A 20,005-nucleotide genomic window follows, 5' to 3' on the forward strand; every position below is an offset into this window, starting at 1 on the left:
TTTGCCATCTCAGTACAAAAACCTTGTGAAATGTGGAAATCTTTTCTTTAATAAACCATCACGGATATTACAGCCAATCTTTCACTGGTGTTACAACTAATTGTCATGAGAATGCTTGGTAAAAATATTTATTAGTAATTCATAATATTTAATGAGATTCTACAAAACAATAGTGTTCTATATTCAATTAATCAGTATAATAAATTTAGAAATCTATGTTGGATAGAAATCTATCAAACATAAATATATGTGCATGCAATCTGAACAATTTTTTACAAATCAGTAACAGGTTTACAATTGTATATCATGTTTCTTTGCCAGGAACTACCTGGATGCTGGCAAATGATAAAAGACCAAATAATGTTGTCTACAAAACTTACAGTACAGTTTGGGTGCTAAATCTTGCATTGAACATTTAGAGAAAAGGTGTTTAACAAATGTTTGAAAACAAGGTGGTGTTTCTATAAACTAGTAAAAGCAGAGTCTTTAGAAAGTATAGAAGCTATGTAACTAATATAAATGTCTCGCATATTCCTATATAAAAAATCATTTCATTCTTAATCAAGTGACGACAGCACATAACTCTTTATAGACGCTATAGACCAACATGGATATTGAAGGTACTTTACAAGTCGGTGATTACAATATGTACAAAGATAAAAAACAAATCAGCAACATGGATGACCCTAGCCATTGATAGCTTCTGATGAAGCTGACACTCGTTGCTGTTATAAGGTGGAGAGTAAAGCTGAATCATGAGAGAATGACAGCCTTGACTATGCTCGGTCGTATCATCATTTGCACGGACCGAAGCGCTCTCAGATCTCTTTTCCATGTGTACCAAAATATGTTCTGCCAGTTGAAGGCTGTCGCCACGGGCCTGTCTCCAAGGTAGACACCATTCAAGTTAGCACTGCCACAGCGGTCGTACCAGAAGGCTCCCTGAATGAAGTAACTTAATTGGTTATGGTTTTGTCATTGACTTTTGAATTTGTTTAAAAATCAAATGAATTTATTTGCAGATGCTTTGGCGCAGGTGCAGATATTTAATAGATGCCAAAGAGCGTCATGACAAGCACTCGTAACTCGCAACAGCATAGCCTACTCTCATTATGTCATAGATGAGTTTCCAGCTAATCTTACATTGTATTATTAATATTATTATTAATATTGGTACTTTATAAATCTACTATACATTAAAGACTTTTAAGATCATAATCCTATCACTTTCTCAGTTGTGAAATAAAAGAACTAAACAAGAACTACAGAGCTCTATGAGCTATCTATAGTAGATATTTTTACATTGAAGTGTGGTTTATAGGAAGCCTTGCTCCAAAATAGCTTATACTTTTGTTCTACATGTATGTACCTCCAGACTAGTGGTTCTGAGCCTTGTTGAACATTGCTGAACCAAGTCAGTTTCATATGCGCTGTCACCAAACCCATCTAATTATATGATTTTTTTCACATTCAAGACATATGTATATTCTACTGGTACACAAAGTGAACTGTGCATTAACATCACTGCGTTCAAAAATAAAACTAATACAATGTATGAACTCGCAACGAATTACATGTCATTTTGCAAAGACATGACCTTGCAAATCAGAGTGATTTTTATGTTTGCTTTTTAGTGACCTCTACCAAATCTCCTGGGCCTGACTCACTGAACCTCTAAATTTCAATTGAACCCAGGTTAAAAACCACTGCTCTAGGTAGTACAAGTGGGCTATTTACAATTTTTCAGATGCTTGAGTTGATTGTCAACTAGTCAGCGGCTATGACCAAAAACCACTCAGCACTGGTCAAATTATGTAGGTCTACTGATCAAATAACACAAGTGGAGCTGCTGACAATGCTGCCTCTAGCCAAGCATTTCTGCAGATAGATTAAAATGCTGTAATTAGTAGATCTTTATCTTACTAGCAAATGAAAAAATATTTTTTATAAACAACCATTTGGAGTTATCTGCTACCTCAAATTTTCCACAGGCAGAATTTTGTTAATGTTTAAAATGCACAAAGATTCAACTCACTCGGTGAAGTCGAGAACAGCTGTAAAGTTGAGATCCATCTCTATCGTTATCATTTGTAGAGAATTGCATTCCCTTTGATTTGGAAAGGCTATTTCCTGCAGGTCCACCGATATAACTGCCATAATCAAGTCTGTAGCCATCGTCTTCTCCTGCCAAGCTGTAAAAGATGAAGGTTGCTACCTCATCTCCTTGACACTACTTATTTTGCTATACGAAACAAAAGGGGTCATCACATTTTCATTGGTTGTTTAGTTTTATCGGAAGAGGAAATCCTTATGACCTCTGCTAATGGTAATGATTTCTAGGCATTGTAAACAACTTTTGTTTATCATTAAAAGCTTGTTCAATTCACTCAATTCCTGATTTCTGTTTTCTAAACTTTTTTTTGGCATGTAATGAAGAACATCATTTTGTTAATGAATACTAATGCCAATAAAAGGTTATAAACACCTACATACAACAACACTATAACATACAACAGCACTATACCATACAACAGCACTATAACATACAACAGCGCTATAGCATACAACAACACTATAACATATAACAGCGCTATAACATACAACAGCGCTATAGCATACAACAACACTATAACATACAACAGCGCTATAACATACAACAACACTATTACATACAACAACACTATAACATACAACAACACTATAACATACAACAGCGCTATAACATACAACAGCGCTATAACATACAACAACACTATAACATACAACAGCGCTATAACATACAACAACGCTATAACATACAACAGCGCTATAACATACAACAGTGCTATAACATACAAATACACTATAACATACAACAACGCTATAACATGCAACAGCGCTATAACATACAACAGCGCTATAACATACAACAACACTATAACATACAACAACGCTATAGCATACAACAACACTATAACATATAACAGCGCTATAACATACAACAGCGCTATAGCATACAACAACACTATAACATACAACAGCGCTATAACATACAACAACACTATTACATACAACAACACTATAACATACAACAACACTATAACATACAACAGCGCTATAACATACAACAGCGCTATAACATACAACAACACTATAACATACAACAGCGCTATAACATACAACAACGCTATAACATACAACAGCGCTATAACATACAACAGTGCTATAACATACAAATACACTATAACATACAACAACGCTATAACATGCAACAGCGCTATAACATACAACAGCGCTATAACATACAACAACACTATAACATACAACAACGCTATAACATACAACAGCGCTATAACATACAACAGCACTATAACCTACAACAACACTATAACATACAACAGTGCTATAACATACAACAACGCTATAACCTACAACAACACTATAACATACAACAGCGCTATAACATACAACAGCGCTATAACATACAACAACACTATAATATACAACAGCGCTATAACATACAACAATGCTATAACATACAACAGCGCTATAACATACAACAGCGCTATAACATACAACAGCGCTATAACCTACAACAACACTATAACATACAACAGCGCTATAACATACAACAACGCTATAACATACAACAGCGCTATAACATAGCATTATAACATAGCTATCATTCTTTGTATTATTGCATATTAATATATTAGGTTAAATTATATTAGTTAAGTAGTACAAGTTTCTGTGTTATACGTTTATAATTGACTCTTTTTTTTTTAAATAATGTATGTGTAAGAAAAACTAATTTATTGAAATTAAAGTTTTTACACTTTTCTTGTTTATTGTGTAATTGGTTTGCATTTTTTGTATTATATTATTATTTGGTTGAAAGGTTTATGCTAAGCTGAGAGAGTGTCATTGCCTCTATGAATTAAAATAAAAAGGTTCTACAGTTCTAGAGGTGTCTAACAATTACTATAGTTATAGATTATGGTGCAGCTTAAAGTTTTAAGCCTACCTGAAGTCAGAGTACTCAGCATAGCCTGTGTCCCCGGAATAGTCACTCATTTCTATGCGGAGAACATGTTCCTTGGAATTTGTCACATTGTGTATTTTATCATTACCAAAATAAAAGCTTTCCATGAGATCTCCAAACCCTAAAATAAAGCAACTGTTAATGTTTGTTTGATAGTGGCAGCATGACAGTTGTGGTATCAGGCAGCGATATTCATACTCATAGAATAGTGTTTGCAATAGTTTTAAGAAAACATGAAATTATATGGCAGTTAAAGTCTTTGAATTAAATGTTTATCCAGCATTGGATGCTAATTGTTGTAAAGTTGAAATTTTACTTCACTCACACTGAGATTGAGACAGGAACAAAATTTTAAAAAGCAATATTTACATTTTTTGTTTAGAATTCTTTCTTTACTATAATAAGAGCCCTGTCTGTCTGTCCGCTAGTCTGAAGCCATGATTGGTGGTTGGAAAAAATATTGTATTGTAAGGGATTCAAACTGGCAACATTTAGTTTTACACATACATACCCTACACCTGTACCTGATTAAAGACCTACCCCCTTCCAACCCTTTGCGCAATTAGTCATTCTCTGTGTTTTATCAGCTCACCCAATGATCTCTCACAGCACACCCAACTGCCACAGTACTAGTTTTTATTATTTAAGAGCTCATTGCTGTCACCATTATTTAAGTAATCTGTTATTCTTATGAAAGACAGCGAACCCAACCTTTTGCGATGTCATACAGGAGCATCTTACCATATGGTTGAAAATTTTTTATATTGTGTAAGTTCTATGCTTTAAGCTTGAGGTTCTAGACTTCTATAAAACATTGAGGGGTGAGGCTATTAGCCTTAAACTTTTACCCTTCTTATAGTCATCCCATCCTTTCCAGAAATCTAAGTCATCTGTTCTTCTCTGTATAACCAGCCATCCTTGCCCGTCTCTAATCTCACAGTAACCGCTCATTGTCTCATCATTGATCCTAAGGGAGTACACACCACTCTCGTACTTCCTGTCTGCCAGGTAGTCACAGTCTACAAACGAAAGACTCATATCTTAAAAAGCTCAGCAAGTATAAATTTGTGTTTCTGACAGCATATATTTTTAAAACGGAAAATAATTTAGGCTTGATTTTGTGTGGTAGTTGACGTTAAATGATTATATCCTAGCTAAATATTCCTTATTACCAATAAGATCTTGATAAATGTCATTTGCTAATTGTTGATTAATAAATGCTAGTTGCTAATGGCCATTTGCTGGCAGTTAGATGCTGGGTGACACAAATAACCTGACAGCAACTATCTAGCTAAATGGTGTTAATTTCAACTAAATCGCAACTTTTCCAGCAAAAATGACAGAATCTATTTATAAGATTCACAAAATTTGATTATGCTGTAAGTTTATTTGATTTATTTAACATGTATTCGGTAATTTCCTATTATACATTGTTTTTAAAAAGTCCAATTGTTTGTTATTCAACAATGTATCCCTTCATAATTTAGTTACATTTACAAACTATAAGAAAAAGAGGGCGCAAGAATCAAATGTTATTGCCAGGAGATGCTAGGATTGTCAGTTCATGCAATAAAGCTACTTTTATCTGGTGTCATAGATATTTATTAAAGGTCAAGAATTTCGATTTTCAAGAATGTATAAAGCTGAAAAAATGTTTGCGTTTCACAAAATTAGAAGAAACAAAACTGGGAAGATAATTCCTAATCAGATCCACCATTATTTGCTTGTATTGTCTCAAGTTCCAAGTTGTTTTATATTTAATTGCAAAAGTTTTGTGATATCTGAGAATATTAGAAAGTAATTCTACCAGCTTTAACACACCCAGAGTTGTAACACACAGCATCAGGTCACCCAAACTCATAAACAGGTGAAGACCTAATAAGGAGCGGCTCAGATAAATCGCTTTGAGTAATAAGTAGCTTCCTGTTTTTTGGTTGGTTTTGTCAAAAAGACAGTGAAATAGTCTAATAATTCAGTGTCAAAGACCTCCAACAAAAATAAGTGTTAGCTAGATTATGATTCAGTAATTATTACTCGAGTTGCTCAAAAAGTGTGCAGATCGTTTTTACTGCTCATACTGCGTAACAGAGGGAAGCAAAGTGACCAGAAATAAAAGAGTGTAACATTAATACCTATGAGTGGAGGCTCTGTAGTAGTTGTAGGAGGGGCAGAGGGAGCGAGTTCAAACCCTTGTTCATAACCGAGATTAGCTAAATTTGCTATCAACTCATCCAATATCTTCTGCACGTTTTGTTCAATCTCAGCAGTTATCACAGACAACCTAGAGATACGAGAAACACTTGAGATTATTTTTCAGAATTAGTTACTATATGTTGTTTAAGTTATAGTAAATGAAACATAAATAAAATATCAACATATTTATTGAAAAACCTTGACCTCTTCAGCTGATACTCGGCATATTAAAATTCAAAAAAAACTATTTTTAACTTTTTAGATTTAAAAATATATTTTTGATTTGAAAGCTTAACAAGTGAGCTGGATGGTATATGTAGTTTTGGATTTGCGGATTTTCATTAGATTTGCATTAAAATTAGCATTAAAACCTAATGTCATAATGGCTATGAAACATATATACAATCTAATGTCATTATGGCAAAACCATTAAAACATTAAAACCTAATGACCTAATGGCAACAAACATATATATACAAACTATTCTACATAAGACAGCCCGCAGTATGTTTCTCATAACCAGATATTTTTTACAAGAAAAGCACCAATGACATACCTTCATTTTGTCTTTGCCCTTCTTAGTTTTCAAATTAAATCAAGCTCTATATCTGTTTTATTATATTTTAATTCACTTTAAATTTTACAAATAAAATATATGCTGTTTTAAAACCATATTTTTGGTCGTTAACATTTCAGTACTTGCGACAAAACCTTTCTGACTAACCAAAAGCGTATCGATTATTTAAGCGAGTTATAATGATAGACTCACCTCCAGTGATTACAAACTTCATCTACTACTACTACATAATCACATCATAATTAGAGACAAAGTTTGTACCATTAGCCAAACATTAAACTCACAGCATAAGCTACATATATTTTGCATGCGACAGGCACACGAGGTTACTACTATTGAAGCTGTTTACTTTGGCATGCAATGAGAAGACAACTACCACGAACATAAACAACATTTCACTGTGTCACCTTTTATGGCTCAAGCATGTATTTCTAGACATACAAAACATTTGATTGACATGAATGTTTTTGTGTGTGAAATATATAGTAGTTCAAAAACTTATTAGGGAGCATGAGAATACCAAAATATATTGGCTAAAGCTCTGCAGATGATATTAAAAATAATATACATGTAATTAATAATACAATAACAATTTACATGTATATAATAATATAATAATATACATTTATATAATGATATAATAATATAAATGTATATAATAATATAATAATAATATACATGTATATAATAATACAATAATAATATACATGTATATAATAATATAATAATAGTAATATACATGTGTATAATAATACAATAATAATATACATGTATATAATAATATAATAATAGTAATATACATGTGTATAATAATACAATAATAATATACATGTATATAATAATATAATAATAGTAATATACATGTGTATAATAACATAATAATACACATGTATATAATAACATAATAATATACATGTATATAATAATATAATAATAGTAATATACATGTGTATAATAATACAATAATAATATACATGTATATAATAATATAATAATAGTAATATGCATGTATATAATAACATAATAATACACATGTATATAATAACATAATAATAATATACATGTATATAATAATATAATAATATACATGTATATAATAATATAATAATATACATGTATATAATACAATGAAGGTTAATAGATGTTTATATATGTGCAACATGCAATATTTAGCTATAGTAGTACTACTAGACTGCCTTCCTATCAGCTTAGATAGTAGGACTACCCTTATTCAAATATCATAACACTGCTAATGCTGGTTTTTACTCCAAAATGGAATTTGTAAACAATTACTCATCCAGAAAATCTAATCCAAATAACTACTTTATTAGTAAGAATGTTTAGTACAAGAATCGTATGCTTTAAATAATTTGTTATTGGAATAATGATAGTTGTAGGAACTTAGGCTATTATTTTTATTACAATAAGGGCCATATCCTTACATCCGAAGCTACGGTTAAACGTAGAGCAAAAAGTTACATCGCGAGGAATTTTAACTCCCTGCTTTATCATATCCACACCCTCATGCACCAGCATCAATTGACCACGTTTTAGGCTTTCGCATAATTGTGGAGATAATTATTTGCTGTACATGTACTTTCGTGGCACGCCTGACTATCTCACACTAGGCTGCCAGGGTATCAGTAGTAATAAAACACAGCCTTTTGTTGACATTTAAAATATTGGTCAGCATAAAAATCTTGATTACAAAGATAAACTAAACCAATAACCTGATAGTGTAAGCTATTTCATTTTGATTATCCAACTAAATTTTTTTCAGAAATTCTAAGCAATACTGAAGATTAAAAAGCATGCAATATCCGTGTAATACTATTAGGATAATATTGTGGAGGACCGGGACATGCCTGTGTACTATTTACTGCACTCATATATATATCCGCACTATCATTTAACCGAACCTCTCGAACTTCCCTTATTGCATGCTTGAACTGCCTTTTTATTATTATATAACTGTATCACTGAACTGCCCTTGTATTACTGAACTGCCTTTTTATTATATAACTGTATCACTGAACTGCCCTTGTATTACTGAACTGCCTTTTTGTTACATAACCATCATGTTGTATCTGGCATTTCCTTTGTGATATAAATAGATCAGTAGGCGGAGTTAAACGATAGGCGCTGGCTATATAAGCCAGCGCGATAGACAGGCAAGGTGTGCTTGATTTCACTCATACTTGTGCATACTTGTATTGAAGATATCGATAATAAACTGCTATATACTCATACGAACTGCTTCTATTGACGCCTGCCTGGTTGGCTCACCGATTGTACAAGCAGGCTCAGTGCAACCAACAGACGGAACTGCCAGGGTGACTCTAAGAAGGCTAGGAGGCGATCCACGGCCTTGTCTAGACTCGATCGGGTGTGCCATGGCACTAGAGATCCAGTCTTAAGACCAGCCATTAGTGGATCCAGACTAGCCTGGGATAGAGATCCAGAGGCAGGCCGGGGGTTTGGTTTCGGAGCAAGCCTGACTACTAGATTCTTGTCTTGGACTGACTTGACCGCCACAGGCAGGTCAATCAGGCCTCGGACAAGGTCAGCCAGTAGCCCAGGTTGCGACTCCCTTGTTAGAAAGTAAAGCTGACTCAGCTACCGGAGTCAGATCCTTTACAATATCACTTATGAAATTGCACCATAAGGTAGAAGGAATAATGATAATAATAACAACACTACTGCAGCATTAACATGTGCAGTCAAAAGGTAGTCAAATATGATGAAATCTGACTCCTGAATCCTATTGGTTTGGCTTCTGTCTGCTTTAAACCAACTAAGAATAACGATGGTCAACCCTGATAAGAGAGCACCTGCTGGCATGTGTCCAACAAGTGTCAAATTCAACAATAGCCCTGAAGCTCAAGTCTAGGTGCAGTCAGCCAGTTGCATAGAAGGCTACTAATGAGCCATACATAAGGTGTTACAACTGTCTAGAATTACATGTGAAAGCCCTCAACAATGCTTGAAATTCTATCCCAATACGCTAAAATATTCTGTGAACTGGTTTAATCTCTGTCAAAGAAGTTAATTGATTTAAAAGTTTCATACTATTATTGTTTTAACCGAATTTGTTTTATTTACTTTATCAACTATTGCTAGTCTATGCTGCCGAATAAAGCATGCTTGTCATTCTTGGAGTGTAATCGGATCCTTACGGTGCCCTTGATGCTTTGTCTTAACATTCAGAGACCTTGTAGATCACAGAGTTACATTTGTCATTCAACAATGTTTCTATAAGAATAGTTTTAATACACTCATTTATAGCAGCTATATTGAAAAATATTTTAAAAGTTGAGTTTTTTTGAAGATAATGAAGTCTTAGACAATTATCATGGCAAATTTAAATTTTTAATAAAGCGATAAAAAAATATTGACTGCAAACTCTTATTGAAATGGTTCTATAATATTTATGTTTATAAAAGTATACTCGGCTCAACATGTAGTGCTTGGTATGTAAAAGGCAGCTTGAATACGCAAGTCATCATTGGAACCTCAGGTATGTTATACATAGAGTCAAATAACAGTGTTATCTGGTTTCTTCAAATAATATTGATGCAAATTTGCATGACTTAATAATTGCTTAAATTATAGTAATAATTATATGATAAGCCATATTTTAAGGGTTTCTGTTATGAAAGGGAATAAAAATCCCAAAATCTTAAAAAAATTAATATGATTATTAAATAAGAGCATTTATATCGCAATATACATGTAATAGTATGGTATAGTTTAAAATTATGTTAATAATTTAATATAGCCAAATTGAATATAACTTACTATTGCATGATGGTGTAGACAACTCCAATAAAATAAACAGAATGTTACCTAATATTTTATATGATAGTACACTTATTGTACTACAACGACGTTACGTATTATACTCATAGTTATATAAATATTTTATAATACTATATAGCACAATAGAAATAATATTAGTTACGAGATTTGTTTTAAATCTTACTCAGTTGCTTATCAGGAAACCACAGCTTGGGACAACCGCTCATAAATGTTAGCTTGAAGCATGCATGCACAAAGCACTGCAACCCTACCTGTCTTCTATGTGTTCCATAAGCTCCTCTCTGAGAGCTGAGGCTACAGCCTCAATATCCGCTTGTGTTGGTGCCTCCTCAAGCTTTTTCTCAAGCTGTTGAATATGAGTCTCCAGTTTTCCCAGTCTCCCACTCATCACTTCATAGACCACTGCTGCCGGCTCAAGCTCTACAATCAAACATTAACTTAAGTGCCTCCTAGTGGTGGTGTGGGACATTGGATACTGTAGTAGTACCCCCTAACGGTGGTGTGGGCACTGGATACTGTAGTGGTACCCCCTAACGGTGGTGTGGGCACTGGATACTGTAGTAGTACCTTCTAATGGTGGTGTGGGGCACTGGGTACTGTAGTAGTACTCCTAGTAGTGGTGTGGGGCACTGGATACTGTAGTAGTACCCCCTAATGGTGGTGTGGGACACTGGAGACTGTAGTAGTACCCCTTAACGGCGGTGTGGAGCACTGAATGCTGTAGTAGTACACTCTAGTGGTGGTGTGGGGCACCCGATATAGTAGTAGTAGTAGCCCTTAGTGATGGTGTGGGGCACTGGATACTGTTGTAGCACCCCTAGTTGTGGTTTGGGACACTGACTACTCTAGTATAATGGCCCTGTTTGTCTGCAAATGGCAGTCACGTGTGTATTGGCTGTCATGTCTCTATTTTTAGAAAGCTAACCAACTACAAACCCACTTTATAAGACTTCACTGTGCAGTGGAGCCTTTATCAGAAGCTTCTGTTTGCAGGAAGAGAGTAAAGGTCATACTTGACAAGTCAACAGAATGCAAACACTACTGGTGGTTTTTGCTACAGTTTTGTTTTTTATGTACATGTAACTGAATCAGATAGATTCAGGATGCAGCTCAAAATAAAAATCTGAACATTCTTCTATTGTCAAAAAACACATCTATTCTTGCCCACGTAGTCCAATGTTGTATTTTGGATGTATTGACTTGGTCTAACAAAACACGAGGTACATTAGACTCAGCTCTCTGCCAATGTTGATTTGAAGCTGTACTTAGAATGTTCATTTAGTAATAAAATCTTTAATTAATTCATCTTAAACTAGGTCTAAATTGTGCTAATATTATTCCTTGTCGTATTCAGTTGTACAAACTTACTGATGGGTGAATCCTTCTATTGTAGCCTCATGGTGCCAATCGAGAGTTAATAGGGGGTCTTTACAATGTTTGTTTTACTAGACCCAATTCTCACATCGAACGAGTAAATTACAATTCAATACGCAAGTTCTTTTTAATTGTCTGCTATTGTTGTTAACCGTTTTATTACGGCGCTCATAGTTTTTTGACTCTCAGAGGAGGGTTGCAACGCTCCTTTTCTTTGCCTATGATATCATAGCGTCTCACTCCTTGTGCTTTGTTGAAAATGTAACTTGTAAGCGGAAGGTGTAAGTGTGCAAAAGATCACAACACAGTTTTATTAAGTATCCATGAAAAGAATGGCGACACACTTATCTGATAATTGGAGTAAGGATGGTGTCATAAAGTGCTGCCAAAGCAAAAAGCGTTGACTAGGAACTGTTTTAGAATCCGACATAGTGAGGTGTATATTTGTTTTCTTCAGTGTGGTGCTGTCCTATTTCTATTACGCGGGCATGTAAAAACTTGTCTCTAAATTTCAAAAATATACTTACTTTAACCTACTTAATTTTCAAACTATATTTGCACACACTAAATAGATTTAATGACAACTGAATACATGATCTTTGTTAAAAATTTGTATATCTCAATGTATGTGGCTAAATAGATAGTGTGATCAACAGTGAACACGTTTAAATACACAAGACTTTGTATCAGAGAATGTAATGGAATAAAAAACTTAAATGAAAGGAGGTTAAGATCAAGAGGAGAAATTTTATTTTATACCGTATCATACTATATTGTGCTATAATATATTAAGTTATGCCATATCATATCATATTATACCATATTGTACACATGTATATTATATGAAGCCATGCCATATCATATCATATTATACCATATTGTACACATGTATATTATATGAAGCCATGCCATATCATATCCTATTATACCATATTGTACACATGTATATTATATGAAGCCATGCCATATCATATCATATTATACCATATTGTACACATGTATATTATATGAAGCTATGCCATATCATATACCCTATTGTACTATATTATATGAAGCTATGCCATATCATATACCCTATTGTACTATAATATATTAAGCTATGCCATATCATATACCCTATTGTACTATATTATATTAAGCTATGCCATATCATATACCCTATTGTACTATAATATATTAAGCTATGCCATATCATATACCCTATTGTACTATAATATATTAAGCTATGCCATATCATATACCCTATTGTACTATAATATATGAAGCTATGCCATATCATATACCCTATTGTACTATATTATATTAAGCTATGCCATATCATATACCCTATTGTACTATAATATATTAAGCTATGCCATATCATATACCCTATTGTACTATATTATATGAAGCTATGCCATATCATATACCCTATTGTACTATAATATATTAAGCTATGCCATATCATATACCCTATTGTACTATATTATATGAAGCTATGCCATATCATATACCCTATTGTACTATATTATATTAAGCTATGCCATATCATATACCCTATTGTACTATATTATATTAAGCTATGCCATATCATATACCCTATTGTACTATATTATATTAAGCTACGCCATATCATATACCCTATTGTACTATATTATATGAAGCTATGCCATATCATATACCCTATTGTACTATATTATATTAAGCTATGCCATATCATATACCCTATTGTACTATATTATATTAAGCTATGCCATATCATATACCCTATTGTACTATATTATATTAAGCTATGCCATATCATATACCCTATTGTACTATATTATATGAAGCTATGCCATATCATATACCCTATTGTACTATATTATATTAAGCTATGCCATATCATATACCCTATTGTACTATATTATATGAAGCTATGCCATATCATATACCCTATTGTACTATAATATATTAAGCTATGCCATATCATATACCCTATTGTACTATATTATATGAAGCTATGCCATATCATATACCCTATTGTACTATATTATATTAAGCTATGCCATATCATATACCCTATTGTACTATAATATATTAAGCTATGCCATATCATATACCCTATTGTACTATATTATATTAAGCTATGCCATATCATATACCCTATTGTACTATATTATATGTAGCTATGCCATATCATATACCCTATTGTACTATATTATATTAAGCTATGCCATATCATATACCCTATTGTACTATATTATATGAAGCTATGCCATATCATATACCCTATTGTACTATAATATATTAAGCTATGCCATATCATATACCCTATTGTACTATAATATATTAAGCTATGCCATATCATATACCCTATTGTACTATATTATATGAAGCTATGCCATATCATATACCCTATTGTACTATAATATATTAAGCTATGCCATATCATATACCCTATTGTACTATATTATATGAAGCTATGCCATATCATATACCCTATTGTACTATAATATATTAAGCTATGCCATATCATATACCCTATTGTACTATATTATATGAAACTATGCCATATCATACACCCTATTGTACTATATTATATGTAGCTATGCCATATCATATACCCTATTGTACTATAATATATTAAGCTATGCCATATCATATACCCTATTGTACTATATTATATGAAACTATGCCATATCATATACCCTATTGTACTATATTATATGAAGCTATGCCATATCATATACCCTATTGTACTATAATATATTAAGCTATGCCATATCATATACCCTATTGTACTATATTATATGAAACTATGCCATATCATATACCCTATTGTACTATATTATATGAAGCTATGCCATATCATATACCCTATTGTACTATATTATATTAAGCTATGCCATATCATATACCCTATTGTACTATATTATATTAAGCTATGCCATATCATATACCCTATTGTACTATATTATATTAAGCTATGCCATATCATATACCCTATTGTACTATAATATATTAAGCTATGCCATATCATATACCCTATTGTACTATATTATATTAAGCTATGCCATATCATATACCCTATTGTACTATAATATATTAAGCTATGCCATATCATATACCCTATTGTACTATAATATATGAAGCTATGCCATATCATATACCCTATTGTACTATATTATATGAAGCTATGCCATATCATATACCCTATTGTACTATAATATATTAAGCTATGCCATATCATATACCCTATTGTACTATATTATATTAAGCTATGCCATATCATATACCCTATTGTACTATAATATATTAAGCTATGCCATATCATATACCCTATTGTACTATAATATATGAAGCTATGCCATATCATATACCCTATTGTACTATATTATATTAAGCTATGCCATATCATATACCCTATTGTACTATAATATATTAAGCTATGCCATATCATATACCCTATTGTACTATATTATATGAAGCTATGCCATATCATATACCCTATTGTACTATAATATATTAAGCTATGCCATATCATATACCCTATTGTACTATATTATATTAAGCTATGCCATATCATATACCCTATTGTACTATAATATATTAAGCTATGCCATATCATATACCCTATTGTACTATATTATATGTAGCTATGCCATATCATATACCCTATTGTACTATATTATATTAAGCTATGCCATATCATATACCCTATTGTACTATAATATATTAAGCTATGCCATATCATATACCCTATTGTACTATAATATATTAAGCTATGCCATATCATATACCCTATTGTACTATATTATATGTAGCTATGCCATATCATATACCCTATTGTACTATAATATATTAAGCTATGCCATATCATATACCCTATTGTACTATAATATATGAAGCTATGCCATATCATATACCCTATTGTACTATATTATATGTAGCTATGCCATATCATATACCCTATTGTACTATATTATATTAAGCTATGCCATATCATATACCCTATTGTACTATATTATATTAAGCTATGCCATATCATATACCCTATTGTACTATAATATATTAAGCTATGCCATATCATATACCCTATTGTACTATATTATATTAAGCTACGCCATATCATATACCCTATTGTACTATAATATATTAAGCTATGCCATATCATATACCCTATTGTACTATAATATATTAAGCTATGCCATATCATATACCCTATTGTACTATATTATATGAAGCTATGCCATATCATATACCCTATTGTACTATAATATATTAAGCTATGCCATATCATATACCCTATTGTACTATATTATATTAAGCTACGCCATATCATATACCCTATTGTACTATAATATATTAAGCTATGCCATATCATATACCCTATTGTACTATATTATATGTAGCTATGCCATATCATATACCCTATTGTACTATAATATATTAAGCTATGCCATATCATATACCCTATTGTACTATATTATATTAAGCTATGCCATATCATATACCCTATTGTACTATAATATATTAAGCTATGCCATATCATATACCCTATTGTACTATATTATATGAAGCTATGCCATATCATATACCCTATTGTACTATAATATATTAAGCTATGCCATATCATATACCCTATTGTACTATATTATATTAAGCTATGCCATATCATATACCCTATTGTACTATATTATATTAAGCTACGCCATATCATATACCCTATTGTACTATATTATATTAAGCTATGCCATATCATATACCCTATTGTACTATATTATATGAAGCTATGCCATATCATATACCCTATTGTACTATAATATATTAAGCTATGCCATATCATATACCCTATTGTACTATATTATATGAAGCTATGCCATATCATATACCCTATTGTACTATATTATATTAAGCTACGCCATATCATATACCCTATTGTACTATATTATATGTAGCTATGCCATATCATATACCCTATTGTACTATATTATATTAAGCTATGCCATATCATATACCCTATTGTACTATATTATATGAAACTATGCCATATCATATACCCTATTGTACTAAATTATATGTAGCTATGCCGTATCATATACCCTATTGTACTATATTATATGTAGCTATGCCATATCATATACCCTATTGTACTATATTATATGAAGCTATGCCATATCATATACCCTATTGTACTATATTATATTAAGCTATGCCATATCATACCATATTTTAATATATTACATTAAGTTTTGCCATAACCTATTATACTATATATTGTAATATGATATGGTGTAGTATGGTATAATATATCAAAATGGTATTGTATCATTTTTCATAGCTTAAAAATATTGTCAAGTGTTTAATTAATATGGAGAATGTTTATTGGTCACTACTGTAACAGTAAAAGGGGGCCACAACATTAAAACTACCAAGACATATACAAGTCTTATAAAAGACATATACAGTTAAAATACTAGAAATTAGGACAGCGTTTAACCCTATTTTTGCTATTAGACAGTTGCTGGTAATAATTTCGTCTTCAAGTAATTTGCTATGCGGAAAAGAGAAGACGACTAATAATTATTACATTCTTCAGATTGTTGAGTTTGCAGTTTCATAGGCAGCTATGGTTTTAGATGCTTGCCATATCAAAATGAACAGGTACAGCATATAGTTACATGCCAATTGGCTAATCATCGATGCTTCAGTCTGCCCTGTAATTAACCCTAGGGCACCTTGAAACTATTACGACTGCAAGAAAATGAACACAAGAAAACAAGATTGATGATAATGAGAAGCAAAGCTTGTTAAGGTTAAATAATAGGTTGTTAGATAACAACTGATTGCCAAGTAGGTTTATAATTGGGTTGTTGGTTAAGTTTTTGACTTTTCAAAAGTTTTCCTTCTATTTTTGCGAGTTCAACAGCTTGCGAAAGGATTCTTTTTAAGTGTTCTTCAGCTGATAGCCAACAAATTATAATCTACATGCCCTGTTATTTGAGATACGAACACACTGGTTTACTGAAATGGTTTGGCAGCTGTCTTGGGTACATGAAGTCTTGGAAAGAAATTTTTAATCACCACCTAAAATTCTTTTTTTACTTTTCCGTGTCAAGGATCAACATTTTTGAAAAACAAATTAAAACCGTTTAGGCGTGTGATTTTTTGGGTGTACGTGACAAGAAAACTGCCTGGCAGTCAGTAACTGTAGGCAGATCAGCGCCAAAATTTACTGTTCAAAACAAATGCAAACAATAACTATTTTATTAAATTCCAAGTTTTAGCTATGAGGTTATTTTAAGCAGTGACATCTAATGTCCGTACAGATACACTCTGTCAATTTTTTTGTCGAAAGTTATGTAAGCATCTTACTTTGCAAATTACAACAACCGTCATATTAAACCGGTTAAACTTTTATTCCCTTAAAAATGTAAATATGCTTGACACAAAATAGTTTTCATGCAATTTTTATGTCATTTAGTTTAAAACTTATCACTGTGAATTGATGTTCTAAAAGGAAATATATCTTAAAAATTTGGATATACTTTGAAGATTCACAACTATAACACTGCTCGGAAAATATTAAATTGGTTATCGATATATATTTAGCTATGATTTGAAACACTAGATTATGTAAAATGTTCACTAGGAAAACTAGCAAAAGCTAGAGATAAAGCAAAGAACTACAAAAATTAGGAAGTAGAAGAACATACAGAAAGAGTGAAAAGAACGAGAAATATCTGTAACAGCTGGCTTAGCAGAACCGAACAAACAAATACTAAAGTTGGAGTTGTCTGCTTACCTGCATCAGATGCCATAGCCTGCTGGAACTCTTCCATTTCACAGAGCTTTTTCATGGTTTTTTTAGAAGGTCTTTGTCTATCTGCTGCTGCTAGAGCCAGCAGAAGAAAGACAGCCACAAACGCAATCAATTTCTTCAGCATTTTGTTGGCTGTCTGCTGTAAAACAACACATAAGTTGTCTAATGAATACTTGCATTAAATAATTGACACCTACAGTAGCTATTTAGTGCGCAGTCAGTGTGGAAAGTTTTGTAATTTTTAAAGCTATGTATATTCTGAAAATGGTTAGAAATAGGCCAGTTGCTTCTTATGGTTTTTCTAGCGCCTTTTCATAAGAAAAAGATATAATAAACATTGTGATCCTCAAAATGTTTTTATAAACATCCATATAGCTTGATTCACGCGCCACATGAATAAGCTGATATCATACAGTTTGTATGTGTGAAACTCACCAAAAATATTGTCATCTTTGCCAATGTTTACAAAAAATACGATTTCTCATCAATATAAGTAACGTGTCACTAACCTTTCAATGTTTTTTTTAGTTGAACTTTGAACCTTGAAAAGAATTATCTGATATTGTGATTCCAGCAGTTTCTCTTTGAAAACTAAACAATATGAGCTGCTTACAGCTGTAATGTTTTTATGGCACTCTCTAACAAGTGCTCTTTCCACGCAATAGCCTTGTAAACTGTCAGTCCTCTCGGAATATATAACGACGAGATGAGATTGTGGCAGTACGCGCAAATGCCTTTACCTAATTGGCTCAGAGTATAAGCTTTGAAAAGGGGCGGATGTAGATAAGCATCATAATTCTACCTTACACAATAAAGCAAAAAGTTAAGAATTAAAAGGAAGCCGTTATCTTCTTTCAAAAGTTTCTGCAGTCTGTAGAAAATGTGTTTGTCTTGAAGTAGATTTTTACACAATGTTAATGGGTACTTACATCCACCCCTTTCATGATATAAAACAATAGGTTTGACTAATTGATAATCATGAATACGTTGATGGCTATTTATTGCGAAAAAGTATAATAGCATAGACATAATAAACAACGTCTGAGGGCCCTGCGGTAAGCCCTTTGTTTTAATATAAATGTCTAATTACATTTGGTGTGTTTAACCTTCCAACAATTATGATAGATTATCCTTGTATGTTTAAGAAAGGAGGCCAATGCGCCACATCAAGGTAGACCTATCAATATCAGCCTTACAAAAGAGAGTAATTTTGCGCAAGTACAATTGATGGACATTA

At 32.3% G+C, this 20,005-nt stretch overlaps 1 protein-coding gene across 1 annotated transcript; it reads right to left on the reverse strand.

The window, feature by feature from the left end:
- Positions 1–255: 255 nt before the first annotated feature.
- On the reverse strand, positions 256–19,352 carry LOC137396867 (microfibril-associated glycoprotein 4-like). Its single transcript, XM_068083169.1, has 8 exons — positions 19,278–19,352; positions 18,751–18,907; positions 10,862–11,030; positions 6,154–6,302; positions 4,870–5,040; positions 4,004–4,142; positions 2,036–2,192; positions 256–942 (listed from the first exon to the last, which is right to left on the reverse strand). The coding sequence occupies exons 2-8, from the start codon at positions 18,890–18,892 to the stop codon at positions 754–756; spliced, it is 1,116 nt and encodes a 371-aa protein (XP_067939270.1). The 5' UTR covers positions 18,893–18,907; positions 19,278–19,352; the 3' UTR covers positions 256–753.
- Between the last annotated feature and the right edge of the window lie 653 nt (positions 19,353–20,005).

This window comes from Watersipora subatra, chromosome 5 (genome assembly GCF_963576615.1).
Source record: "Watersipora subatra chromosome 5, tzWatSuba1.1, whole genome shotgun sequence".
NCBI classification, from domain to species: Eukaryota; Metazoa; Bryozoa; class Gymnolaemata; order Cheilostomatida; family Watersiporidae; genus Watersipora; species Watersipora subatra.

Bases quoted from the DNA above. Each gene is read 5' to 3' on its own strand.
- LOC137396867 (XM_068083169.1), bottom strand. From the start codon at position 18,892: ATGCTGAAGAAATTGATTGCGTTTGTGGCTGTCTTTCTTCTGCTGGCT. The intron at 11,031-18,750 runs GTAAGCAGACAA...GTTTGATTGTAG, and splicing joins GGCTATGGCATCTGATGCAG to AGCTTGAGCCGGCAGCAGTG. The intron at 2,193-4,003 runs GTAGGCTTAAAA...CATCTTTTACAG, and splicing joins GCTGAGTACTCTGACTTCAG to CTTGGCAGGAGAAGACGATG.